Raw genomic sequence first — 27,886 nt, forward strand, 5'->3', positions numbered from 1 at the left:
TTGCATATAAATATTATATATATGGAGTTTTATAAAATATTAAAATTGAAGATACAATATTGATTTTACACATATATATTTAATGCCTAAGTAATTGTAGTATCATACAGGCAATGTAGAATTTACCGAAGACTTGAACATTCTCGTAAAAAACATTAGGCCTTTAGTTCCTCCTGGTATATGACTTATCAAGAATGATAACATAGCTATTAATTGCAAAACAGCACAGAGTACTGTTAGTGGAGTAGATTGTAAATGCAGAGCGCAATAAAGCGTTCCTACTAAAGTTACAAAGTAGGATATACTGAAACACCTTCTTTCAGCACTGAATAATGACTTTAAGTAACTTAATGGACCAAAAAGGAAGCAAAAGCTATAAAAATTAATTCAATATAAATCTTATTTTATTTCTGACAATGGTGTCCGTATTCATCAACTTACCTTGAGAGGAAGAAAGCACTTCCTAATGTATACAGAAGTGCAAATTTTCTTGCTTTAAGGAGCAAAACTGGGATATAAATCGCCGACAAACAGAAACAAAGTATACCCATAGAAAAGCATGCAACAAATGCTACTAGCCTTTGTACTCTTGTCTGTTAAGGAAAGATGGAATTTGTTAACTTTATTATGTAGACTTTTTAAGAATATTTAGAGGGTTAGGTTATACTAAAACGTATATACAAACCATGCTAGGACAACATTCCTTTTGTGTTCCTTGGATCCATCCCGCTTCTTGTTTATCATCTTCGCTTCTACCGAACCATTTTCCAATATTCGCTTTCGGTATCGTCACCGAAGGTACGGTAATTTTGAATTGTTTTTCATTTTTACTGCTAAGAAGATATTCGTTTAGTTCTTTGTTGAGATCGGCCATTTTGACACGTCGCCATACTTTATATTTATACGTTTATATACACAAAGTACAATAGGCAATAATTCCATTATAAAAGTTATCTTTGCTTCATAGTATTCTTCAAATACTAATCTGGGAACATGACATATTCGTTATCTTCATCGTACTCTGACAAGCAAGAAGTGCACTCTGTAAACTACATATGTTATATGTACATATCGCAAGTGTGAAGTTCAAATGTACCGCACATGCACTTTATGTATATGCCGATAAAATAGATTTCACCTTATCTAATTACATTTTGATCGGCAAGAGAATCGTAGGGAGAATGATTGCAAAAATGATTACATTCGTGATGAGTTTTCAAACTTACATTTATTTAAACAAATCAACATTGACCTCATATTTACGGGTTGTATACTGCATTTGTTGCATAGGTAATGCATCACTCTATTACGCAAGAACTATGTGTCCTGCAACGCGTGGTATCATTTTGGGATTATTTGACAAAAAATCAAATACATCGGGGACGGGGGAGACTAAGTATCGACAGTACTCTAATTGGGACTAGAGAAATTCGACTGAAAAAAAAAAAAATGAGCGGTCGATCTTGCTCGCTTAATAGTAGTTGTAATAATAATGATAATAAATAGCAATAGTAATAAATAATATTCAATAATAATGATCGCAGTCATAGGGCTAATAATATTCACAATGATGATAATACTTCTCAGAGACATGGTAAACATGATAATGATAATAATAATAATAATAATAATAATAATAATAAATACATCAGCAATAATAAAAAGCACAACGTAACAATAATCGGGGACATAAGTAACAAATCGATCACATTCGAATACAGTACACACTACGAACCGTAATTCTTTTTTAACAGGTTCATCGTCATTTTGCATTTTTTTTTTTTTTTTGTCATTTAATGATTTTATCGCTATATACGTACTGATCACGGTCACTCGATCTCTCGATTATACGATACATAGAATGAGACTGCTAATTTATTCAACACGAAGGCTCCTAAAATCATTCTCATACTGCGAAACGAATCTTTTTTGTCGGGATTAAAGTACTTATTAATTACATCGCTGGGTATGTAATGTACGTGTTGTATACGTGAAGACCCATATTTTGTACGAAACATACTTATAATATCTATATATATATATATAGATAAACGTATGTAGCATACACACATACCGGTCTTCATATGTCATCATATGTATATGTTTTCTCACCTTCATGCGTGATCCACTATGTGGAACATGTGAATGTGTGTACGTGTCTGGGTGTATCGTATTTATATGTATGTAATACCCGCGTGTTTTTCATTAACTATAATATTTTGGCTTTGTCTGTCCTTTTAATTTGTTTTTTTCTTTCCCCTTTTTAACGCTAATGGCAGCACAGATACAATATTATTCTTCTTTTTTTTTTTTTCTTTGTTTTACATTGTATAGCATCTTAACGTGCCCGAGTCTTTTCTTCTTATAGAAATAACGTGTTATGAATCACTTTGTAACGGGCGTTTAGCGGCTCCCCTGCGCGCGGAAACCGCTAAAATCGCCGCCATCCGAATGATAATTACGCAATTAATACATTACGCTATGTATACATTTATACAGTACGCAATGAATACGTCGGAATTAATTACTGTATGCACTACGAAGGAAAGAACCTATATATGTATATGTATACGTGTGTACTTCGAGAAGAAACGAATCGCTATGCAGCGCGTTATTATAGTACGTTTAATATAAGTGGCGTGGCTCCTTCCTGTTTCCCTTCTTTTGTCCCTTTTCTACTTTCTCCTTCCTCCCTTCTTCATCCCTTCTTTTCTTTCGAACTTATCCTATTCGGCGAACTGATCGCGTCGCATCGTTTCCTTCGTCTTTTATCATCTCGCGAAAACAATCGTCTAGAATGACGATCCACGTGGAATTTCAAACGCAAAAAGGAACACCTTCGTGTATACGATGCTCTGGTATCCGATGAAAAACACATCGTGACCCTTCTCGACGTCACGTATCTATACGCTTCGTTCTAAAGGCGACCACGCGAATCAGATTCGCGTGTGATCTCGAGAAAGCTCGATCGGGAAAGGATCCTGCTCGCTATATAAATACTATATCATATTCGTGTGCAGCTACGAACGATCGTCGAGTTTTAAACAATAAATGCAACAACAGCCTTTGTCTCGTAAAAGTACATATCCGTAATTTATCAGCTATCGTTAATCGGCTACAACATCGGCGTCCTTAAATATACGTAGCGAGAGAATAAGAAAGTAATCGAAACAAGAGATAGGGCTCGTACGTCTAAAATGATCATAGTCTTCATAGCTCACATAAGTACACATATGCGTTTGTATGTACATGACTGTATTCGTGTATGTATACGTGTATATGTTTATGCGTGTACGCGTAAATATCTGTGTGTATGTGTTGAGTCATTAAAAACCCTTGGAGCCTTCGAGGGGAAATGTAAAGTGAAGCGTTCAAAAAAGAACGTGTCTCTATCCGCTAACGATTTACGCTAGAATAATCCTTAACTTCTGAACGAAGAAAATGGTGTGTCACGGTTTCTCGAGATCAAACGAATCCTTCGTGAGTCGACGAAAGAAAGACAGATTGCTAGCCACGGATAACTGCCAACTAATTAAATATATTATCGATCAAATGCAACTAATGGCGTATAATTATCTGCAGACTGCCCCCCCACCCCCTTAAACGGTACTTACAAATACCTAAGTGAGAATTTCTCGTACGCTATGCAACGGTAAAATCAGGCGCGCAGTATTTTAGACATTGCTTAATCTCTCATTTTCTTTTTTTTTTTTTTTTTAATTTTCTTATACCGTTGTATCTGTTGTAGATTTTTTGTATTTTTCTATTTTTTTTTCAATTTGTTTAGTTTGTTCGATCTCGTCTTAAAACACCCGCAGTTCCATAGAAAAAATTTACGAGCACGAGATCGCGCGTAACACGCGGAAGAAAAAAAGGGAATTATATTCGTCTAACTCTTTAGCTTTTTTATTTTTCTTTTAAATCTTTTTTTTTTCTTCTTTCTTTTTTGTCCCGTTCTTTTATTCCTCGCGCGATTCTTGCGCAAGCAAAGTCGTTGACATTTAATCCTTTTCCGTTAAATATTTTTTTTTATGCTTTTTTTAAATTTATCATACTTTCGCTCTCTCACTTTCTCTCGATCACTTTCTCTCCTTTTCTCTTACTTCACACTTTTTTTTTTCATTCTTTAGAAAATAATTTTTATCTCTGTGAGTTTTCTTTGTGTTTCAGTACGCTTTTCTTTTTTGTAATTTTTTGTTTTTTTTTTGTTTTTTTTTTTATAGCGATAACGTCAAGTCCCACACGAGTAAAGCCCGATACAAACGAGCGACGTTTGTTCGCGCGATATCACTGCGATCCTACGTCTGCTCGGTTATTGTTAATTGGGAAAACAAAGAAAGACGTACGATTGTGGCGATATCCGGAAGTTCCGATTTCTATTCGTGCGATTAGTTAGAATTAAAGTGTCCGTCGCGAATCTCTAATCTTTCTCTTCTTCTTTCTTATCTAGCTTACTTCACACCCCCGCGACGTAAAACCACCTCCACGTTGCTTGCAACAGGTTCCTACAACGAGACGACATCGAGAAACCGCGAGGAAAATGAATGATCGAACAAAAAATTCGAGTCCGAAGACTTTGGGAGGAAGTCCCGAGTTACTACAAAAATTCTTTCTTTCTTTAACAGAATACGTCTTCTCTCTTTACCTCTTTTTCTTCTTGTTCTCTTCTTTTGGCATACACGATATAATACGATCACGCGCATTATGCAACTGTGCTATTGGATACTCTGGTACTCGTAATTTAGAATTATAGTTATTATACATTATTAAAAATATGTACAAAATCTGTGTGTACGCATGGTGTATGTGTTCATGTATGTCAGATGCATGGAAATGTTCAGCTGTGTTCATAGCAGCTAACATAGGCGTTACTTTGAAGAATTGATTAACAAAGTAACACACGTGTTAAATGCTTCTAGACAATAAAATGCTCGTTTTTGTGTTCTTGTATTTATGTTCGTGTAAATATTATGTTCGACACGTTCGAAGCATTGATTAATCGGTATAGCACAGATCGATGGATGATCGGGGACACATTGAAATCGAAATACAAAATGGACTTTCGATCGAGGCTTCCTCCGTATCGTCAGAAAAACGTCTGAATCTCGTTGGAATAATATGAAAAATCTAAAACGATCGAGTATCGCGGCTAAAGAAGCCGGCAAGAGACCGACGAACGTGTGTACAGAGAGCATATGCGTTTTACAATATGTATACAGTACTCGAAAATCCTCGACGAGCCGCGAGTTTCGTCGATTCCACGGTTACCAGTCAATGGAAAAAGATTCGCTACTGAAAAAACATACCATAGTCGTTAATAAGTACGTGCAGCCGTCGATAACGTGGATTAGTTGCGTTTTTGTTTCGCTTAATCTTAGTACCCCATCCTTAAGTGACTATTCAATGAACTGTAAATATAATCCTAATTAATATTGCACGCGCCGGCACATAGGGGCTGCTAAATGTCGTGTAGCTCAGCTGTCAGACAGCAGCCCCCTTTTTTCACTTCCTTTTTACTTTACTTCATGTATGAACTTAATTATGCGTATTATGCATTCGCGAATCGATCCATCCGAGACCCTGAGGGATCCACTATTTTCACTATACGACGACGAGTCGTTGACGCGATTTTTATTATTATTCGCGACAACAGAAAGGAATATGTAACAAAGGTGTCCTTCTCGTCGAGTCCCGACGACTCACCGAACGAACTTTTATACTCTCGTCTCGTTTTTGGCACGAGACCGATTTACTCGTATAACCCTCACAGTGCACTTTAATCGTATCGCTCGTTTTGTTTCGTCTTCCTTTCCATTCGATTATCCTACGATCCTTTTCTCGTATTCGATCTGCCTACTCTTTCATCAGCAACACGCAAACCGCATAGTTTTTGTAACTCGCCTTTCCATTCTCCTTTGTATTCGATATTTATATCAACTATACTTAAACATCTAAGCTCGTATTATTATCGTTATGTCAGATGTACCATTTAATCGAATATTATGCTCGATCGTTAACGCGTCGAGCTGTACTTTTCGGTGCTCAGTGTTGCTGAAAAAGTTCAGTATTATTGAACGAAAAGTCGTTCTTCGTTTATCAGAAGAGCGCTCACACGAGGGCTACCATGATTTCTAGTTTGTTCGTTTTGAGTATTTCCAAGCGTTGTGACTCGAACTTGGTTTGATTAGTCCTTAACTTGACCCCTCGCCTCGACCTTTGTGTAACCGCTCAGTTTTTAACATCTCTTCTTTACTTTTTTCTTGTTTTTTCTTTTTTATAGAAAGAATCGTTGACTTTTCAACTACTACTACTTCAACCGTTTTCTTTCGGTACATGCTCGAAATTTTCGATTCGTAGTCTTCGTTTCGTAGGCCAACGATGTGGAATTGCGCCAGCGTGGATAGCCGTCACGAGATTCTCGTTCTCGCGTCATCTTTATCCTCTCGTTCTTTCGTTCCTCTTCAATGGTAACTATACATCGTTTATGGTGTTCGTAAATTTCTTCCTCACCTTGTTCGTTCGCTCTCATGAATCCACGGTCTCAGTACGATTCCTAGCTACTCATCCATCACGCGTCGACGATGAGTGAAGCAGAAGCAGCAATTGAACAAAGTGAATGGCTCAGAGACGGAAATAACCTTGTCATCGCAGTTGCACGCAAATTTCTCTTTAACGTTCTCTTTTCTCTACACCGGTACAAAATATCTAAGCGGGCTAACTATGAGAAACGCCACCCCTCCTTCCAATCGTATAGACGAAAGGGAGGGACGAAATTAATTATAAAATACCGTCGCTTCGATTTCGAGTACCGTCAACCGTTTCCTACCGTCCCCACTTAAACCGTCGTCACGTATTCCCGCAACTCGGTCGTTTCAGCTAACCTGTCGTTAGTAAACCACGGGTCCTCGTATTGGGGCACCTCCTCGCTGCGAGCTCTATTAGGAGCACGTGCCCGTTCACGAGCACGCATTCGGGGCACCTCCTCGCTTAACGATCTCTTGGTAATCCCCATCGTCACGGGAACCTCTAACAAAGCTTTCGATCTCATCAATTGCGGCCTCTGACGGCCCTTTGCTTCCTCGCTAGCCGCGCGAACGATCACAGTAGGCGGTATCAATCTGTCCTCGCTCTGATGACTACTCTCTGATCTAGCCCTTAGAGCCTTTTTCTTCGACAAGCCACGACTCTTTACGATACTCTTCCTGTGAACAGGCTGCGGAGAGTACTGTTGTTGTTGCGATCTCTGTCTCTTCACGGGAGTGACAGGAACCTGAGGAGACCAAATTGGCGGAGACAGATCTACCGGAGACTGTATCTTTTTAGGTGGAGTTCTTTCTGGAGATTCGTCCTTCCAGCCGCCTTGATAGATAGGAAACGCGGAGACTTGGTTAAGAATTCTCCATCGAAAGTCCTCGTCGTCGCTTCTACAGGGAGTCGCCTCTGGAGGTGGATGATGCGTAGGCGTTACGTTGTGGAACGGCGACCAGGACTTGGGTTCTTCCGGCTCTTGAACCGCGAAACTACCGCCACCACCCTCCGTCGGTGAACCGTCGTAAGGAGTCCATTTGATCTCGCTGATGTGCTTCGGCTCCCGTTTTTTGATCCCGACCGTCGGCAGAGGAGAAGCGTCTTCGTACGGAGCCCACTTCGCGTTCGTGATCGTGATCTCTGGAGAGATTAATCGTCGAACGATTCTGTTATCCAGCTTGGACATCTGTCGAGGATCCGGCTCTGGTGACATGCTCCTTCGAATACTGTACTTTGGCCGTTCCTTCAAGCTCTTGCTCTTGAACCCTTCCGTGGAGTCCTGACTCCTCCATTTCGAGTCCTTCTTCTCGACGGGCAAAGAGAAGTGCGGTTTCATCGCCCACCTGGATCGAATCTTTTTCCCTTCGTCGGGGCTACTCACTTTCTCCTTTACGCCCCATTTTTTCGATGTTTGGCTGTCGACTCTCGCGTGAGATCTTTCCAGCTTCGGTCTCTCCCTGACCCTCTCGGTCTTCACTAGCCTTGTATCTTCGCTGGCATGTTTCTTCAGTTCCGGCCTCTCCACCGCTAGCTGCACAACCCGCTCTTCCTTACGTTCCACTGTCAACGACGTAGAATGGTACAGTTTCTTTTCCGGCTCCTGTATCGTCGGTTTCTTCGGTTCAGGCGGTTCCTTGGGTTCCGACGGCGGTGAAGGTGCCAAGATCTTCGACTTTGGACAAGTGCACCTCGGTTTTGGATTTGGCAACACCTCCGGAACTTGAAGCCACCTGGCTTCCCTGGCCATTCTGGTGTCGTCGCTGCTGTGCTTTCTCAGATCGTGCATCGGCGTTTGCAAGTAATCCGGCTTGACCGACCATTTGTCCGTCTCCGCGCTATGATGCTTTCTGAGATCACCTCGCTGGATATCGTGCGATTTTTTGTCCTCCGGTGTCAGGCTATGGCAGCTGCATCTCGTCTTCTTGGCCAGATCCAGATCGGTGCTGGACGTGTGTAGAGCCCATCGAAACTCGGTTCCTTCGCTGGTGCGCTTCTTCAGGTCCCAGATCGCGTCGTCCGGAGAGAGGAAGCTACCGTCGGTCCATCTAGAATCGATGCTACGGTACTTGCGTAGATCAGTACGATCCCTATCTGTTACCGCGTCGACCGACGTGTCACAGCTGCATGTCCTCTGAGACGTTGGCGTTCTCTGGGACTCGAGAGGCGCTGGCTCGATCGCGTCCAGATCCTCGATGGTATAGTAGATCTCTTCGCGTCGCCTCTGACCACAGGACGGACATCGTCCGCTCGGCTCTCCATCGTCGCGGCTAGATCGATGATGATGACGATGCTGATGAGGCTGTCGATGCAACGTCGAGGTCGAGGTCGATGCTGTGGGGTCAAGCTGCGGGGGCAGCTCCTCGTCGTCGCGACGGCCGTCGTCAGAGTGTCGTGACGTCGCAGCCGTGCCTGTCGATGCGCACCAGCAAGTGTGTGTAGCTCCGTCAAGCCGCCTTGGTGGGTACCGCGACTCCGGAGACGACGAGGCTCCGCTCGAGGCCGGTACCAGGCAGACTACCTCGATCACCAGCTCCACAAGCCTGTTTCATTTATTTCGCACTCGGTTAAACGAAACTTAATTAAAATTTATAGTATAATTTTAATTCTAACGCGATCGAGCATCTAGAGAGCACGCATGCGTATTAAAGAACAGACTAATAATATAAATTATAACAAACCTTTAGCTCAGTGAAGACCTCCGTGAAGAATCCTGGTTCGCTGTTAATCCGCAGCATCTCGGAGCTCAATCGATTGACGATCAACAGGCATCTATCCCAGAACTTGTCTTTGCTGTCCTCGATGAGGAACGGTTTCAAGGGATAGCTGATCTCGTTACCCATGTAGCTGTAGCTCAAATACAGACACGTTAATACCGTCACCTGAAGTTCCCTCTCGGACGCTTCGTCTCCGTCGACCAGCTCTCTCACCAGCATATAAATGAACACAACGTTGGCGGGATTAATGAATGCGACATCCTGTTGAAAAACATTCTATATTAATACCAACTTTAAACATTCGACCATGTTATTTCATATATATATAGCTCGTCACTTTCTTTTTTTAAAACCAATAACGAATATCGTAACGCGTAGTGTACACCTACGTATCAATACTAACTTAAACCTGTCTTTTCTCATATATACATCTTCCTTTATATTTGTATTTAACTTAGCCAACAAATATCGTCCATACGTTAAATACGTATTGTTGCTATTTTCCTCAGCTTCGACGTAAGAAGATCAATGTCCAAGCGAGTTGTTATAAGCAACGATCAACGAAAATAGCAAGGTAAAATCGAATTTCTACGAACATAGAGGGCTAGACGGACATTCGATGCATGTCTGGTGCAGGGGAGCGCACGTATTGTTGCAGCCCCGTGCATTCAGGTGAAGCGAGGTGCTTCTTCTTGGCAGGCAGACGATACTCGTTCACCGGTAGGAAGGGATGATTCACGCTCGGTGTCGCATTACGTGCCGCGCTTACGAAATTGCAATCGGCATTGTCGCACTCAGCACTCCGGCTGCGGTCGATACTTCGATTGCAAAGGGTCTTCCTCTCGTCGTGACCTCCACGGGGAAACGATGTTTCGCGGTTTCCACGAAGACCCGTCGCTGCACTCTCCGATTTGTTAGCCGTTGTTAAACGGAAAACTTCTGCCTCAGTGCACTTTGTATTTTATCGGTACTTTCGTATCTCTCTTTTCGGTGATATATGTAGGTTTTAGGAAGTACGTGTTTCCTATTTAGTTAGATAGAACGTAACTAAAAAGTGGAGGAGAACAAAGTATGTTCTGCGTGGTACGTTTGATTTTCAGGGTTCGAAGATTCATCTACGGTCAGTTTTGGAAGCTTTTGGATACGAGAAGACCGTTTTGATGAAAATAAAATTTCATCAAACTTTATCGCAAAATTTTCCTAACGTCGACTGCATTACCCAATATTCTTTTGAATTTAGATAGCCATCTTTCGAAAATTGGCTGATGGCAACGTAAAAATTCATTTGGTATATTCAATTACACCCCGATAAAGAGAAAATTGACATTATTTTAAAAGATATCGGTGTATAGACTCTATACGATTCAAATTGTAGGCAATCAATTCTACGTCAGACCTAAGGCAATTTACATAAACGACGTTGTTAATATCGCATATCACGATCTACACATCTATTCCTGTTCTTAGCGTGTTAAATATTAGCGATCGCGGCTGGAATCGTCCACTTTTGTCAGCCGTCCTTTACAAAAGGCGTTCTCCTTGCTCTAGAAACCGAGTCCTCCGAGTCATTAGCGAATTAGGACGCGGCGCGTAGGTCGATTTGGTTCCAGAATGCACAAGCCAAAGTGCATTGGTTTGTCGAGTGCGCTTAAACCACTGGTATATAACTTCTGCGTTAGTTTCAACGCGTGTACGATAATCGCGCAGTTCGTATTCGTTTTACGTTTAACACGCGGTTATTTCGCGTATACGTGTGGCTTGTAAATACCTATATTTACACAAACATCCGTCAAAACACATCCATATTCCACAGGTAAGCGGTAGTGACTAAATTACACGCGTTTAACGTTTCATCGATACGTTCTTTGCGTCAATATTATCGCTGTAATAGGTAAGTATAGTTGATATATTATACGAAAGCTATAAGAAAGCTAAACTTAGATCGTTACAATCGTTGTTTCGAATACTAGACAGCGTTGAAACATTTAGAGAGAATGACGTTAATTAGATAAGTGTCTCGAATGTCGTGCAAACCTCTTTCAAAATCAATCGAATTTCGGTACTTTCTGTGCGTTTGATCCAAGTATTTATCGTACATACAGGTATACACAAAGTGTAAGTTATAAGTAATTGTAGTACTATCGAGAAGAAAATGATACTGCGATTACTGGAACGCTCTATACACACATGTATATCTACTATACACCTACACATACGTCGTCGATTTCATATTCAAAGCGGAGCGAGTCTTTGACCCTTGAAGCAATCTCTAGCCCCGCTCTCGTAGTACTCCAATTACAACGAATGCTTTGTGATAATTAAAACGTACGGTGGTGATCATAGGCGAGGCGGTTCTTTCAATCGGCGAGGGTTCAACGGCGTATAGGGAGGTGGTTTCATGCACATGTGGATGCACCGGCACTGAGACCCCGCGGTGACCTGACAGGATCGATGCTCCCGATACTACGCGTTTCCTCTAGCAGCGATTTTGCCAGCGCGTTGTCGCCCAGCCGGTTGTTGCACCACCGCCATCGTCGCCTTCTCGTTAAGCGTGTTAAACGCGTGCGTTACGCGGTACAAAGCGTTGGTACACGGCTCAATGCCAACGAACAGCTCTGACGTGTCACAATACTCGGAGACGTCGGTGCTTCTACCAGATACATACGCTGCCCCCACCCTTTCACAAGTATTACAATATTTACTGATCACTCGGGCAAAACGCGACAATACAACGAATGCGAGCGATATTACGAAGAAAACGATTGGTCGGTCAGAGTTAGGATAAGATTCAGAATACGCAGAAGTTTGCAAAGATGTTAGATTTCTTTTAGGGTACGTTTTATTTTCTGTAAGTATCTTAATACTTACAAACGGGACTGTACGTAGTCGTATATCGCAGTAGATGAAAAGCACGATTCTCGTCGTGCCAGAGTTTCTCTTAATGATGGAAGATCCACCGAGGGGAAGATTGCTTCGGAGGCTACAGAAGGCACGAATGTTTGCTGGAATCGTAACAGGTGGATCCAGGAAGTGTGCCACGAGCGATAGCCGTAACTATCGTAATAGAATCCGAAGCTTTGCGGTCGCGTTAACGATATTGCGGCGCACGTTACAAAGGGGAGAAAAGAAGAAGATCCGAGCGAATGGTGAAAAGAAAGCAAAGAACTAGAGGAAAGTAGCCCGCAAAAGGAAGGAAAGAAAGCCGATCGATATTTAGCAAAAAGGAAGAAGGTTTACCGCGCGAACTTGTGAAAAAGGAGAAAAAAGGCCAGCTAAGTTACAAAACATCGCGCTTCGACGTATTATTAGCCCGGCTATTTCCGTTTTTCAGGACAGATAATAACTTTCGATATTAATCGGCAGCCTGTATCGGAGCTGAACACGGGGAGAACACGATGGCACGGCAAAGGAGGTGCGATTTATTTTTAAAATAAAGACCTCACCGAGGCATGTACTCGATACGTATCCGTGGAGTTTCCGCGTGTCTTGGTCGGTTCACAGAGCTCACCTGCTCGGGTATAACGTGGCTCTGTGGCAAAGCCTTCGAGGGTAGAAAAACGGCGATACAGAGCCGACGGAGCACACGACCCGCCTGGTATATTCGTTGCCTCGGTCGATATTCCCTTGGGGTGAGCGGCCTGCATCCATACACGGACCTCTGCAACCGCGTTTTTCATCAGCTTATCGAAGATTCAACGGTTCTAATTGAATTTTCGAGACTCTGTACATACGAGACTGTGGCGGACCTTTAATTCGACTGACCAGAACCCGACCAGGTACACGCTTTTAACTCCAATCAACTCGAGGTCGCACTCATTCGCACGAAAGTGTCTCTTTGATGTTACAACGTACTCGAGCCATCACTCTCTTCGGTATAATTGAATTCGATACCGCCTCTAGAGAGTATTTGGACAGCGAATATTAGGTAACACTCGTTCAGCTGTCGGATGAGTTTTTAAAACTCAGTAATCGCCTTTCTTTCGTTCGTCCTTTATTTTTGAGTTTCTTACGACTTAAATAAATACTTATAATAAATGCTTAGTGAACGATGATATATTATGTTTTTAAATTTATCTTGGAATTTCCTACATCTTATGTCAAGTTTTTGCGATAAATGGACGTATGGAAGTAAGTGGTTTATTTTTCGAGAATAAAATGTGCAGTCGATTTGGCTTCTGAGAAGCTTCACATATGATCGCGATCGTGCACGCGTTGCATACGGAAAGATAATCCAAGGATAATTAAGCACGTGGGCGCGTGATGGACGAGCGATTACCTATCGTGATACCGTGGAATCCGGAATCGGTTTATTTGGCTTCCTGTTGACAAAGAATAAGATAGGCTATCTTACACGTGCGCTTTCCCTTTGTCGTCATAACCCAGCCACATTGTGAACACGAAAAACGATTGCACCGGCATATGGTTTCCCTTTAACGAGATTCTCCGCAATGACGTTCAAGCTTCTTCTATTTACCGTCTAGACAAAGTGGATTAACGTTCTAACTTAAACGATCTACGTGTTGCTCCTGCTTCGGTATTTCGTGATCGTCACACTTGCTCTCGAGTCACGTGCTTTTTCTCAACGAGCAAACACGTCGGGGAAAGTGGATTAAATCGATATTAAATCGGCGTTGACCGGTCGAGATCGGATTCTATCTTGTTAGAATGGCGATCGAACCTTTTCGAAAAATCGAACGACCACGCTGCGGGTTGAAAGTTTGGCAACGTTTTCGCTGAACGAAGATTATGCGACTCGACACGGGAACGCCGTTGCAACAAATAAAACAAACTCGGTTACCTAATCATGAGACATGAAATATTCCGATCGTAAGCTTTGAAAGTTCGTGTTAAGTAGAATTACGAATAAGTTTTATATAATCTTCTTGGAAGGACGACATTCGTCATGAAATCGTCATTTTGGTGGAACAAAAGCTAAGTGATCATAATTATATTGATGATAATTTGTTTCCTTTTACGCTGTATGTCATTCTGTATTCTGTGAAAACATCAATTTTACCATTGATCGTGTCAAGTGTGCGAAATCTGTCGACGCCCTCGCTGTGAGTGTGTTTCTAGGGCGGACTGCATGTGTCACCCTTGACTGATTAGATTTGAGCACGTGCACAATCGATTTGCGGTTCTTCGTCGCCGAGTAGAAACCTCAGAGTGAAAAGAGCGTGCTTTCGCATTATTTTATTTCTACATTACGTACACATTAAAGTAACACCGAGAAAAATCCAGATATCAGTGCCTCGTTAAACAATGAAATAACAACTTTAAAATTGAAAAGTACAAATATCATCTACCGCTATTTTCCAATAATTGGCGAGCTTTTGCTTTTTTTCGCTCTGTTTCGTACGAGCAGTGCAACTTCTCAGAAAGTATATATTTCGCCATTACAGTCGTCGCTTCGATGACCGTCGTTGTTATGCGCGCCACTTAACGTCGAATTAAGTGGCATCTGGAAGGAAAAGTGGCAGAAAGCACGATGGAAAATTATTCAGGGCATCTGATTGCCCTACTTGCGTCAAAGTCACCACGAATCACGACTAATTAAGTATGCAACGATCGTCCTTGTGAAACGCCCGATTTCTCAACTTTCCTGACAAGAATGGGCGGGAGTAACATCTTCGTTGAGTTTTAAATTATTTTCAGAGGAAGTAGCAAAGTAAGCTTTCCCCATTCCCTTTTTTAAATATTTTCTCGATACTACGAACCGTTTACCTGATGTTCGTTTACGTATAAATAAAAATATATTTAGGGCAAACATTTTTTATAGACGAACGATTTTCCAGCCCTAACGGATAAAAGAAATTTTCGTCCGATATTTAATAATAGTAGCGATTCGGTTTCGCTGCGAGGAATCGATAAAGGCAACTTTTACGTAACACTAGCTGGGCTTTCGATAATTCGATGCAGCTACGATCCGTCCAACATCCAGCGATAAGCTTACTTCACCCTGTTCTACTCCAACTACAAAACTTCTCTGTTCGAGTTGCAGTTCACCCCTAACGAGCAACTTTCAACGACACGCCAAATCCTAACCTTTGAATCTACACACTACGACTACTTTATCAAGGAAGCTGTAAGCTTTTTCGACATCCCTTGCTGCAGACATTTCCTCCCCAAAAATCCTAGTTTCCGAAAGTAGGGTAACGTGGTTGCATCGTGTCGATAAACCTATGGTACGCTGGCAAACGGCTGACGAAAGCTGCAATTTTTTAAAGTAATCCCCTTTCCCTTGGCTGGAAGCTTCTTCTTTCGAGGGTAAGAAGCTCTGGGGTTCGGGTAAGAGGTCGTCTCCCCGTTGCAATTAAAACCGAAGGGTGAACGTCCCTAGCGAGGTCCCCCGCATATTTCCACACGGCGCTGGTTAAGGGGTGGTTCTGCAACGTTGCCGCTCCACGCACGTGACCCTCCACCCCCACTCTTGCACGCAGTTTTCCCGATGCTGCACATTGCTGCACACATTTTTTTCCCGCGGCGCCTTAACCACCCTCTTCGATACCCCCTCCCCCTATCGATTCGCGACCGTTCTTTATAATTAACCGCGCGGCGTTCCAATTTCTGGCCGAGAGAAAAAAAAGCACATATATACGCGCTGTACGCGTAGTACGTGCGAATTAGTGCCGCATGGGAGATGAACTAGGGAATGGAGAAAAGCGTCGAGCCTAGCTATAAAAGGATTTTAGTCAGTTTATTATAGAGAGCCCGCGGAGGAAAGTAGGTGACGGAAAGAGGGTGGATGATAACGTAACGACCGAGTATCGCGCTAAAAATAATTGTTCCGCTGATAATTCTGGTGGATTTTATAGGTGTGTGATGTCGCGTAGGCAAGTCCGCGATATCAAACGTGGAGGAAAAGCGGCCAGGAAATTGAATACTCGTAGCAGGGAGTGACGCGAGTGCTTAACGTTCGAGTAAGGGCTACTAGGATTTGGGGTTGAAAAACAGGGTAACGACGATCGCTAAAGAGATTCTTTGACAGCGAAAGCTGCGGCTCTGTGTATATTTATCTACGCTGTACACTCGTTCAGACGAATAAACACACGCACGTGGATGGGCTCCATGCTACCCTTATTACGAATCGACGTGTGCGTGACTGCACATTTATATCGATGCTACTTTCTCCCCCGAACGTCTACCATCGTGGAATACCGCATACTCGTGACTTTTGCACAGATAGCTCCTCGATAGATGCTAAAAGGGGATTGCTTTCTGCGTTTCTTCGCGAGAATTCTAGGAACAAAGCTTCGCGAAGTTTTTCATTGACTTTCGTTGACGTCTCGAACAATGTCGCGCGAAATTAAAAAAACATAGATCAGATTGTGGATATTCACGCGTTTATAGAGTATTTATGGATGCAAAAATGCACAAGCTAAGACGATAAATCAAATTCTTCTATATATATATTTGTATATATGCAGATCGCCATGTACAGTACGTTTTATGAATGCTTAATGCATTATGATGAGAAAAAAGGAAAGAAAAGGTAATTTCTCGATTGTTGTTGGCGCGACGTTTCAGGGATGAATCTAAAGATCGATATTAACAATTCGACGCGAAACGCGCGGCCGCGTGCCGATGGAAATGTCGCATTTCGATCGAACTTTCGAAACTGGATTAGCGCCACGAGCATATCAATATTCCAGTCGAATCTCTCCTGTTCCGAATATAGATAGTTCAACTTTAGAAGGCTCGAGCTATTCCTCGACCGTTCCTCTTCTTCTCTGTCGATGTTCGACTTACAGCGATAAAAGAATTAACGCATCGTTCCACGATAGAAGGATGTCATTTAGGATAAAGTCGTTAACGGAGGATTTTTTGAATAGAAAGATAAACTAAACCCCCGTTGCATTCGTTTCGAGGGGCAGGCTTTATCGGTAGCGTGCGCCATAACCGCGACGAACTTATCAACGTAGGAAATCGTTTAGTATCGTATAGTCTCACATGTTAGAATATTTAAAAATCAAAGGTTCTCGTATTCGTATTCGCAAGGATGAAAACTCGGCTAATTGAAAATTCCGACGAAGGAACTGTCAGGTTCGAATAACCGGTTAAGATCCGGAGAATTTCGAAACTCATAAGCAATACAAAATTAGCATGAAGTTTTTTCTAAAAAAAAGACAAATAGATTGCTCGAACGGTGGATAGAGCAAGAAAGCGTGGAAGTATGTTTTTACGTGATCGGTGGTAATTATCCGATTCGCGTGAACGTGATGAAATTGTGCTTAAGATAGCAGGGACGCGAACGTCATCGATGACGAAGAAGGAGTCACTTGTCAATGGGTGAGTAAATATCGTTTTCGTGGGCAGATTGACGATGGTTTGCCGCAAAAACTAATGCAACGTTGCGTGATAGCTCGTAAGCCTGATAATCGATAATGACCTTCGTAGCTGCGAAAGAAAAAGGACAGTGGAAGGAATCGTCGCTTACAACGAGATACGTCGCACGAAGGAATATGCTGTTCTGGAAAAGCATCAGTTTGTAGAAAGCAGGTTAGATATCGGAGAACGTTCGTGTCGATTTCGTGGGCGAAAATAAAACGATAAATTCGCGGTAGTCTCGAATTCAAGGTATTGTTTAATTATACGTTAGTACTTGACCCAATTTGTTATTCACAGCTATTATATTTCATTCTCTCCGAGATTTTATTCTAGAAACCAGAAACAATCGAGGCAGCTTCTATATCGCTAGTAATTTTTTCATTCCTTCGCCCACGATTCATCGTGTGACAACCACATATTTCAATGACAAAAGAGTCGGTGTTCCTTTCGCTTTCAACGTCTTGCGCGTTGATCGACTTTGCAACAATACATCGAAAATGGAATTCTCGTCTATTCAGAATGTCTGAAGCAACGCGCGATAATGGTATGTCCGACGAACTAGACACGAAAATCAACTTCGTCCTACGTCCAGAGTACTCGCTTTCCTACATATACGCGAACGTTCGTTAACGAATAGAGATACGTCAAAGTTATTGTTGAAAACCTGAAAGCCAAACGAATGAGTAATCTAACCTGTTACAAGTTCATAACATTTGCATAAGCCGCGATATTAGCATAAAAGCATGATTTGGCGGTAAAATCGAAACGAATTCGAAGGGAAATCGCGAGCAGTTCGCTCGATCGATCCTGTACCTCGAATGCGTGTGCCACGTTGTACGTGTGCAACGAACAGTTCATTGCGCCGCCAAGTACCATATGGATCTGTCTAAATGAAAGCTGGTGTTTCGTTGAGGGAAAAAGTTGAAGTCCCTTCGTGGCATATTGTGACTAACCTGCGGCCTCGGCGTCTCTCATTACGGAGCTACGTATTCCCGTGGGTCATCGCGTATGCACGCACCCTGCGGAGCATTTCGAACGATGGAAGGAGCTTTAGAGTTTCGATAGGAAAAGAGTCGAGGGTGCTCTCACTGTTTAGACGCGTGGCGGATCTCGTATCGCCTAAACGACAAAACGACACTTCCATTCGCCTCACTTTTTCGCCACGCTTCCCCAATATGCATCGAGTCGGTGTGAAACGGATGTCGAGGAGGATTTGGCTGAGCTGCGGGGCAAATATCTTGCGCGATCAAAAGTTTGTTCTCGATCATCGAGGCTGATCGAATCTTTCGTCTCTCGCGCTTCTCGTCAGCCGCTAATGGCGATGATAATATGATACCGAACGGTTGAATCGCCTGGTGTCTCACTTAATTCGCTCATTATAAGCGATATTCCAACGATGGACTTTAACTAGGACGGTCGATGGGATAAATACTGATTATCGCGTTATCGTTAATTGGTTGGTTTTCGTTATCGAGTGTGACCACGTTGCTTGCCTGCAAACTAATTCTCATATCGATAAAAGTTTCTAACGATAAGTTTTTAAGGTAGGATCGAAGGAATATGAAGACTAAAAGGATATAGTTGGGTAGAATTATTCGAGTCATCTGAGTCTCGGTAACTTAAAATTCAATCTTAAACTTTGCAGAGAACGATCAAATTTATCGTATAATCGAAGCAAGTCTACCTTGCCGCGTCGTTGATATAACGTTAAAATTATTTCAATGACTCACCTGCCAGCCTTGAAGCAGTAGGCTTCTATCGACGGTCCTCAGCCACATGACAGCGTCGCCGGCCTGGAAGTCTCTTAAACGAGTGCATTTCCTGTGAAGGAAGACGCCGAGGCATTTGAGCAATTCCGAAGTCGAGGCTTGAATCACGGTTTTCCTTGGCTTCGGGGGTAAAGGCTTCTGTACGAGCTTCTCGCACGTCGGGTTGTGCGTGGTATGATTGTTGTTCGACGCCGGTGGTTTCGTCTGCTCCAAAGGAATAGGAGATTAATCTTCGTAAAGATACTCGTGGGAGAGGATTTATCTTTCATAGAGAGGGAGAGGGAGAGTAGCGGATTTCACAGCGTGGCCAGCGATAAATAATTCCTTATCGACAGGGGAGTCCCGACTTCCGCTTTCAACTGGAATTCTTGACGAGTTAGAACGATGAAAATTGAACACGCCTTTGAATAAGCAATGTGGCGTTTGGAGAAATTTTTCGCGAAGGGAAGGAAGAAGTACGCGTGTGTACCTGTGCAATAGACGAAGGGAAACATCGACGCGATCGATATAGTTTCGATCGTATCTAGGGTCAAAGCACCTTCGACGTTCTTCGCACGAGACTACCAAGTCAGTTTCGAGGCTGATTCGCAGACATTTGCACGAAAATGGGCCACTTTTACCGCAATCGCCACGTAAACTATGCCGTATGCCGTGAACTATGCAACGGCGTTTCTTTTTTCCTATCGTTTGGAAAATTTTAAGCTTTCGATACGATTGACGGGTGCCATGCCATTGGCTCTTCGTTCGTTTTCACGTTTCGCTAACATTGGCGCAAAAGCGCAACTCATAACACGACTGTCTCGCGAAAAACCAAAAGCATGACATTTATAAAATTATATTTCAAAATATAGTACGAATATTTGGTACCATTGATATTTTTTGCGAATTTGATATCGATAAGTAATTAAGTAGAAACTATCACAAATATTCTGTGTCTTTGATAAAAACTAAGAAAACAAAAAAGAACAAGGCTCACCTGAGGCGTCTGTATGTTTTTATTCTTATCGACGATGGGTATGTTATCGAGCGGCTGCCTAAAGCCGATATTCTTGTTCTTATTGTCGAGCTTCTTCTTGTTGTTGTTCGACGTGCTGAACCGTCTCCACGAAAGCGCGTTTATAAACAAAGAATGCTTCTTCAAGTTCTTCTCGAGCGCGTTCTTCTCCGAAATAATTCTCGCATTGTCGTTGTTATTCAAATTGATATTGTTGTTTTGCAACGAGTTATTGTTCGTAGGCGGATGGTTCGTGGGCGGCGCCGGCGCCACTGTAGCGACGCCACTCTTGTTCTCCCGATTCTTCGCATTGTTCAACTGCTCGTAATTGAAATTGTTCAACGTGAAATCAGCGGGATGTTGATGTCCCGTTGGCGGATACACGGAACCGCGTCTGTCACGCGGACTGAACGACAACACCGTACCCATGCTGCTGGGTCGGTTCTCTTGTTGTTGTTGTTGTTGTTGTTGTTGCGACGGTGCCTGTGGCTGTTGCTGCGTCTGCGTCGCCTGATGACTGGGATTCTGACCCTGTCGACTTACGTTTTGAGTCGGATGTCCAGGATTTTGGCCTGGATTGGTCGATTGCTGTCCTGGGTTCTGGGAGTGATGACCTGGGTTCTGATTCTGATGGTCTGGGTTTTGACTCGGATGGCCTGGGTTTTGACTTTGATGGCCTGGGTTTTGACTCTGGTGGCCGGGGTTCTGGCTCTGGTGGCCGGGATTCGAAGTCTGGTGATCCGGGTTTTGACTATGTTGTTCCGTGTTCTGAAACTGTTGAGCAGGATTCTGATGAGCGGGGTTTTGAGTCGAGTGATCCGGATTGTGCGGCTGCTGTTCCGGACTCTGTGTCTGCTGTCCAGGATTCTGGGTCTGATGACCCGAATTCTGAGCGTCCGCGTTCAGCTCCTGGGTCTGATGACCCGAATCTTGTGTTTGCTGAGACGTAGTGGGCGGAGGTCTCGGTGGTCTCAATGTTGTAACGCGGTGCGGGGGTGGCGGGGGTATACGAGGAACCGAGGATTCCCTCGAGGGTCCCGTCAACGGGGTGGCATCCCCTGGCTCGATGGCCTCCTCCACGACGGGACCCACCACCTCGCTCAGCCGACCTCCCAGCCTGCTGACTTCTACCTGCGACGTGAACGACCCTGTCTCCTCCTTTACCTGCACTTCCTATCAAACTTCTCGCCTCTGTTTTCGTCGCCTACTCCCCTCTTCCCGTCGTCTGTCTCGTCAGCTACCGTTAACGCGATCGCGTATTTTCTTCTGCGCGAGAAAACCTCGAAGAACGTTGTACGACCAACCGCGATCGATAAACCAACAAGTCCACCAAGAAATATCGTACAGTCGGCGCACACTCTTTTCTTGATCGTTTCGTTGGTCGTTTCGTTCGCAAAAACTTCCCTCCTCGAGCTGCCTGTCACGAGGGAAAATGTCGTCGATGCGTGGAGAAGATGTCGGTCGACGTGCAAAATGGCGAGCGATCGATGCCTCACCGCCCTCCGCCTTTCGGAGGGAGGATCAATCGGGTGAATGAAAACACAGAAGCGACACACCGAATTACCTCACCAGATATGTTACTCCGTTCTCCCTCTTCGTCTGATCCGAGGGGGACGCGTACACCCCTTTTTCTGGCAACTCTCTTCCCTTTCACGATCTTTCCCAACTTCCGTGCCGTTCACCAGCACACTCGCTGCACTCTCGCCGCACTCTCGGTTACCACTTTCCAGCCGTTGCTTCCACGCGGTTCTCGTGGATCCGATTTCGTAGATTGGCTCGAATCTTCCTTGCCGATAGATCGATACCAGCCAATAACAAATCATCCACGAGAACGTTCACTTCGCCGTTCACTCTCGGACCACCCGAACGCTTCTTTGTTTACCACCCTGTTTTCTCGAACCTCTCTGCCAACCAGAGAAAATCCACCGTTCCAGAGCTTCCTCTTAATCCCAGATTGCCTTGTCTCTCTTCTAGTTTCTTCTTCGATTAGACGAATGTTTAACGACGCAATTCACGCTTCTCAACGGCGAACGTCGAACACTTTGACGGCTCACGCGACACGACTTGTCACTGTTGACAACGCGCGAGGGCTGCTTGTATGTTGACAGAGCTAGCGGGGAACCAGTGGCGCGGCGAGCTCCGATTCGTGTCTGCTGGCTGCCGTGTTCGCCGACGTCGCCGTCACCGTCCTCGTCCTCGTCCTCGTCCTCGTCCTCGTCGTTGTCGTCGTTCGGTCCTCTCGTTCGTTCGTTCGTTTGTTCGTTCGTTCGTCCACCGCCAGACTTTCTACGACCAACCAACACGTAGTACGCCCCATCCCTGTTATCGGTGCGCGCGCAGTCGTTCGATAAACGCGCTACGTCGATTTCACGGGGGTGGAAAGACAGAGACAGAGATAAGGAGATTAAGGAACACGGAGAAGGAAAGAGAGAACACACGGAACGGCGAGGGATCCCCGAACAGAAGGGTGAAGTACGGACCACGAAGGTGAAACGAAGAGAGGCTAGCCACGCCGCATACGCCCAAACATTTCTTTCGTTTCCTTCGACGCCGCGACGCCCGCTTCTCCACCTCCAGCTTACTTGCGAATTTACGAATAACCGCCCCTCACCTTCTCGCCCCGCGGCCCTTACGCGAATGTTTGGCCGGAAGCGACCGCGGGTCCTGAACGTAGGTCGAGATTCTACCTCGCGGAGAACAGCCATTGCCGAGTGGGGGTTGCTTCCCGCTATGCGGTTTTCGACTCGCCGAGCAATTTTATACCTATACCCTTTCATGCCTTTTTAACTCTTTGCCTCCTCTCTACGCTCTTCTTTCATGGGGTTTTCGAGGTGTTTCGATACGAACGCGTCAATGCTTTAGAAGCGGATTAGATTGATCGTAATGATCGATGAGAAGGATTTTATGCTTGCTGCGAGTGTTGCGAACCACGAGTATATATATATTTTTCTATCGAAGATTCGGACGAGATTCACGAAGAAGAATTTAAGAAAATTCTGTTTTCTTAATATAACGGTCAATATGCCTTAACTATAAAGAATTTTCTAGAACCATTCGCTAAACATTCGTCAAAAACAAACGCTTTTCGAAGCAGCGTAATTGATTCTCGGGATCGTGTGGCAATTAATAAACCTAGCAGAACACTTTAGAGATTCGCATTCGTGTATGACAAGTATATCTTTCATCGTTGTAAAATATAGATTATTATACGTCATCGTCCGTGAAGGTAACGTAGATTGCTCAAAGCCTTTGAGGAAGGTCATGACACCTTTTTCTACCTACGACATTTTATTACATTTTCTGTTTATCTATCGGATATGTAGCCGCGTTGCGGCCTCTCAACTAGTTGACGATCGGTTAAATCGCAGTAATTCGGTTGGGGTCACGAACCTTGGACGATATTAGCGTTCAAGGTGGAGGCTAGATTAACCTCTTAGGTACGATGCGTCACTATAGTGACTTTCGCGGATGTTATCTTGTGTTACGACTTTACTGACACTGTGAGTCACTTTACTGTCTCATTTGTTTACTGTTCAAACTATATGATCTTTTTTATTTGTCCTGCTTCATATCTTTTTTTGCCCTCACAACATTTTATAACAGTGTCAACAATATACAGACAGAATATTTAGTCTTTGTTTTTGATACGCAGTGTCAGATATCAATCGTTGCTTTTCGTTAAAATAAATTAGATTACTAGATGCTCTTTTTAACATGCCAGTGCGTATCCTTATAATTTTTTGGAATTTTCAATCTGAAAATATCGCTTCGAAACAGAAAACTAAGAAAAATTAGAAAAACACTATCGCGCTGTGAGTGTGAAAATTGTGACGCGAGTCTATGCGTCGGGCCGTGTTTTAAAATATATCACACTCAATTGTATTTTTAATTATTAAGGTACATTATTAAATTTAAAATATACGAATCATATTTTGAAGAAAAATTATAATTTAGTTATCAAAAATTTCGTCCCAATGTGCTTGCGTAGGGAACAGAATTATTTGTCACACATTGCAGTGCTGTATCGTAATTCGTGCCAAACTCTGCAATAGAGAGAAACATCCTCGCGCAAAATACAGCCGTACCTAAGAGGTTAAAGAATTTTACTATGATTGTAATTTTGTACGTTTATTCAAAGAGTTCCAATATGATTATAATTTGTACGTCGTTTTTATTTTGAAGTATCTTTTGAAGCGTATCAACACTAGAACTACCACACCAGTTAAATTGACTGGTTTTACAAATTTATTTTAAAATTCCTACTTCATATTATATTTTTCCTCCTTAATGATGTAATGACTTTCGCAACGGTAACTAAAAGAACAATATAACGAATTTTATTTTGTTCTTTATGTATTTAAACTCAAAATAATTTTGCATCAAGTACTTATATCAATACCAGTCAAAATGACTGGTACTTGTCAAAGTAAAAGTGTTTATCGAACTCCAATTAACCAGTTTCCTCGTTTTCCACAACTTCTCACACGCTTTTAAAATTTGTATCATTCGCATCATTCGATATGACGATATCAGTTATCAGGAAAATTCCCGATCGATCGCTAGATCGCTAGATGCTGACACTAAAAATACCACACCGGTCAAAATGACCGGTTCTACAATTTTATAAACGTGCCAACCCTCGTTTAGGGATTATGGTCGCAGATGAATTAATAATACCAAAAATGTACCACATAACATGGAATTGCTTGTGCAAGAAAGTAATAAATCAATAAATATAAAAATATTATATTATTACGTATTTCTTTAAAGACCAGTCATTTTGACAAGTTTTGGTAGAAATAGCCTCGTGTTAACTAGTTCTAGTGTTGTGATTGTTATATGATTGGACCTGTTTTATTCTCGAACAGCCTGGTGTTTATACTTTAGGTGATGGTCTAGGGAGCGTGTTTTAGTCGACGTTTTTCTATGAGGTGAGAATCTATGTCTGTTCAATAATGTTCAATAATATGATTGTCGAAATATCGTGGGCGTCTCGTGAATTGTGCCTCGTGTGCGTACCTGGTTGAGGGTACATAGCGTAACGTCCTGTTGGCGATATTGTCCGGTGGTCTACTGTCGAAGTTTATGATACATTGTTTGCCATTGAGCGGACACGTCGAGCGCTTAAGATTTATAAGGTAAACATTGTAACGTGCAATGTGAGAAATTCAATCGTTGATATTCAGAAAGCTGAAAAGCAATCTTTCAAAAATAACAGATATGCTGTCCGTATCGTGAACTTGAGATAAGCTTAGAAGCTTATATCCTCGACAACTTGCCTTATATATCTATCGCATTTGGTTACGGGGCTATCGAGTTTGCGGCAACTTTTCCTTATTTTTGCATTGTCAAACATTCTCTGTGATCAATGTATATGTATTTAAGAAACTACGATATATATATTTTCTACGAAGCGATGATTCACGTTGATTAGATAATTTCACGAACGTTCCAGGTTTAGTTAGCTTTGAAATAGGAAAACTCCACTGTTCCAAGAATTGTACATAGAAGCACAATATCAATGTTGTTCCGTACTCGAAAATTGAACTACTCGAAAGATAAATAGAGACGAAACGTACACAGAGACAACGTGTCTTTATTGTTATTTAAGGTTTATCGTCGCTTTCGAAACGTGACTAGACAACATTTATCTCGATAAGACACCAAACGTACGAACCTTTTCCATTTTACTTCCATCGCTCGACCTACCGAGCACGTTCTATAAAAGCTGATCGAACATCCCACCGGACACCGCCTACTTTCATCTCTAAAACTACCTCCAAATTACGAAATTTTCCACTCGAAACGCAATTTCTTTCATTCGGAGGAACTCGCTTCGTTTCCTACTAATTGCGTGCCTTTGGTTAATCCTGCCTAACGAGTATTTTCAAAGAAATCTTTTGGCTCGTAATATTGCCAATAGTCAACACCTAAGAACAGGAGTAAATTGTACACTTCCGTACACTTTACGGTAATATAGCAATAAATTACAGTAATTAATAATGCAATAATAAATAATCACAGTAATTAGTATATGCGATTTAAATTTCTAAAAGTAGATCACTGCAAACCTATAAAGTTACCACGAAAAGTTATGAATTCCGGTTATTACAATTTCTCGGTAGAGAGGTCGTACCTTTGGCGACCGTTTGGAGGATTATCCCGAAACAAGGTCGGGAACGTGTTACAGGTATGATTATCGTCGGTACTGCGGACTAAGTTTGCCAGGCGAGGGTGAAAAAAAAAAAAAAAGAGAACGAGAAGAAACGATCGGGGGCAGTTTCATCGATTAACCACGCGCTAATTAACGTTTCACTTAACAACCAGGTGAATGGAGTCTAACGACACGATAGAAAGATCCAGAATCTTGTTCTACGATGTTCAACGCGAGAACAAAGAGACAGCTGCAACGATGAAATATAAAATGGAAGAATATCGAGAAATCGATGAAACGTTTACGGAACTCGCCCGATAAATGCATCGCGTTCTTGACCGGTCATCGAAGAGACGCGAGAGAAGGGAAGAAGCGTCGCTTATTAAAAGATGAATCCACACGCCGCCAGCAAAGCGTATTGATCTACCCTATGCGCGGATTTAAAGGCTTCCTCGATTGCGAAAATTATTTCAGTTTCTCCCCTAACGTTTCCCCTTACAACGATTCACAATTCGCTCGAATAAATGATTAATCATCCCCGATTGTTTTGCTCGTCAATTTTCGGCGGTTTTATTTCGGGGTACGGCCAGCTGCAGGTGTTCTTCGAGTCCCACTTTCCTCGTAAACGGGAACTACGTACACGGATGAGAAACTGTTACAAGGTTTCTGGTCGTTGAGACTCTGCGAGAGAAATTTCAGAGTTACTTTCCGCGATTCTGTGCAAGCCACGAACGAGTGACCCGGTCGAAGCGTTAAAGATGCACGCGCGTCTTCGAGCGAATAGTTTCGCGGCGCAGGCTCGTCCCGCTAATTTACCAGCGCTCGTTCATCATTCAGGCGTCCAGGAAGTTTTCCAGCGATATTAAAGCAAGCATGTCGTTCCACATATTAAACACGTTCCGCCGGCGACTGTTCGCAGACTATTGCCCGAGGAGCGAAACGAAGGAACGTCGACTTTTATAACTGCCATAAAATTGCGATTTTCAAAGTTAAAATCTTCCGAGCTAATATAAAAGAAACTGGCGGAAAGAAAAAGAAGTATAACCGGAGATCTCTGTAAAAATTGTATTAAGAGGTATTCTGAAATGATTAAAGTTCTATTTAAAGTATGCAAATACAGCGCATTATTAAATACGTATCCGGAGGAATATTCAAACAGGTTGAAACGAGGAACGCTTGATCCACGGTGAAGAGCCGCTCGAGGCGCGACCGTAAGGAATAGAAAAACTCGTGCGAGGTCTCGAGCAGAAGGTAAACAGGTCGGCGTGGAAATGGAATCACCGAGATCTCTCGGCTTTAAAGGATTTCCCAGGCTGCCTGACCCGAATGGATCCTCCGAGGCTTCCTCGGTCGCGCCGGATTTCTGGATACATATATTCTATTAATACCGAAAGGTCGA

General features: G+C 42.9%; 2 protein-coding genes across 2 annotated transcripts; both read right to left on the reverse strand.

The window, feature by feature from the left end:
• Positions 1-59: 59 nt before the first annotated feature.
• Positions 60-4,367, reverse strand: LOC126916025 (uncharacterized). Its single transcript, XM_050721377.1, has 3 exons — positions 686-4,367; positions 442-593; positions 60-373 (listed from the first exon to the last, which is right to left on the reverse strand). Exons 1-3 carry the CDS (start codon positions 872-874, stop codon positions 103-105), a joined length of 612 nt encoding a protein of 203 aa, XP_050577334.1. The 5' UTR covers positions 875-4,367; the 3' UTR covers positions 60-102.
• A 4,467-nt stretch (positions 4,368-8,834) lies between these two features.
• Positions 8,835-21,504, reverse strand: LOC126915999 (cyclin-dependent kinase 5 activator 1). Its single transcript, XM_050721329.1, has 4 exons — positions 20,316-21,504; positions 19,301-19,543; positions 9,207-9,503; positions 8,835-9,068 (listed from the first exon to the last, which is right to left on the reverse strand). Exons 1-4 carry the CDS (start codon positions 20,760-20,762, stop codon positions 8,973-8,975), a joined length of 1,083 nt encoding a protein of 360 aa, XP_050577286.1. The 5' UTR covers positions 20,763-21,504; the 3' UTR covers positions 8,835-8,972.
• Positions 21,505-27,886: the final 6,382 nt, after the last annotated feature.

This window comes from Bombus affinis, chromosome 5 (genome assembly GCF_024516045.1).
Source record: "Bombus affinis isolate iyBomAffi1 chromosome 5, iyBomAffi1.2, whole genome shotgun sequence".
NCBI lineage: Eukaryota > Metazoa > Arthropoda > Insecta > Hymenoptera > Apidae > Bombus > Bombus affinis.

Excerpts from the sequence above, each read along its gene's own strand:
- LOC126916025 (XM_050721377.1), bottom strand. The coding sequence starts at position 874 with ATGGCCGATCTCAACAAAGAACTAAACGAATATCTTCTTAGCAGTAAA. Across the intron at positions 594-685 it reads AGGAATGTTGTCCTAGCATG|ACAAGAGTACAAAGGCTAGT; the intron begins GTTTGTATATAC and ends TTTCCTTAACAG. Across the intron at positions 374-441 it reads AGTGCTTTCTTCCTCTCAAG|CTTTTGCTTCCTTTTTGGTC; the intron begins GTAAGTTGATGA and ends TAATTTTTATAG.
- LOC126915999 (XM_050721329.1), bottom strand. The coding sequence starts at position 20,762 with ATGGGTACGGTGTTGTCGTTCAGTCCGCGTGACAGACGCGGTTCCGTG. Across the intron at positions 19,544-20,315 it reads AAAACATACAGACGCCTCAG|ACGAAACCACCGGCGTCGAA; the intron begins GTGAGCCTTGTT and ends CCTTTGGAGCAG. Across the intron at positions 9,069-9,206 it reads AGGTCTTCACTGAGCTAAAG|GCTTGTGGAGCTGGTGATCG; the intron begins GTTTGTTATAAT and ends TAAATGAAACAG.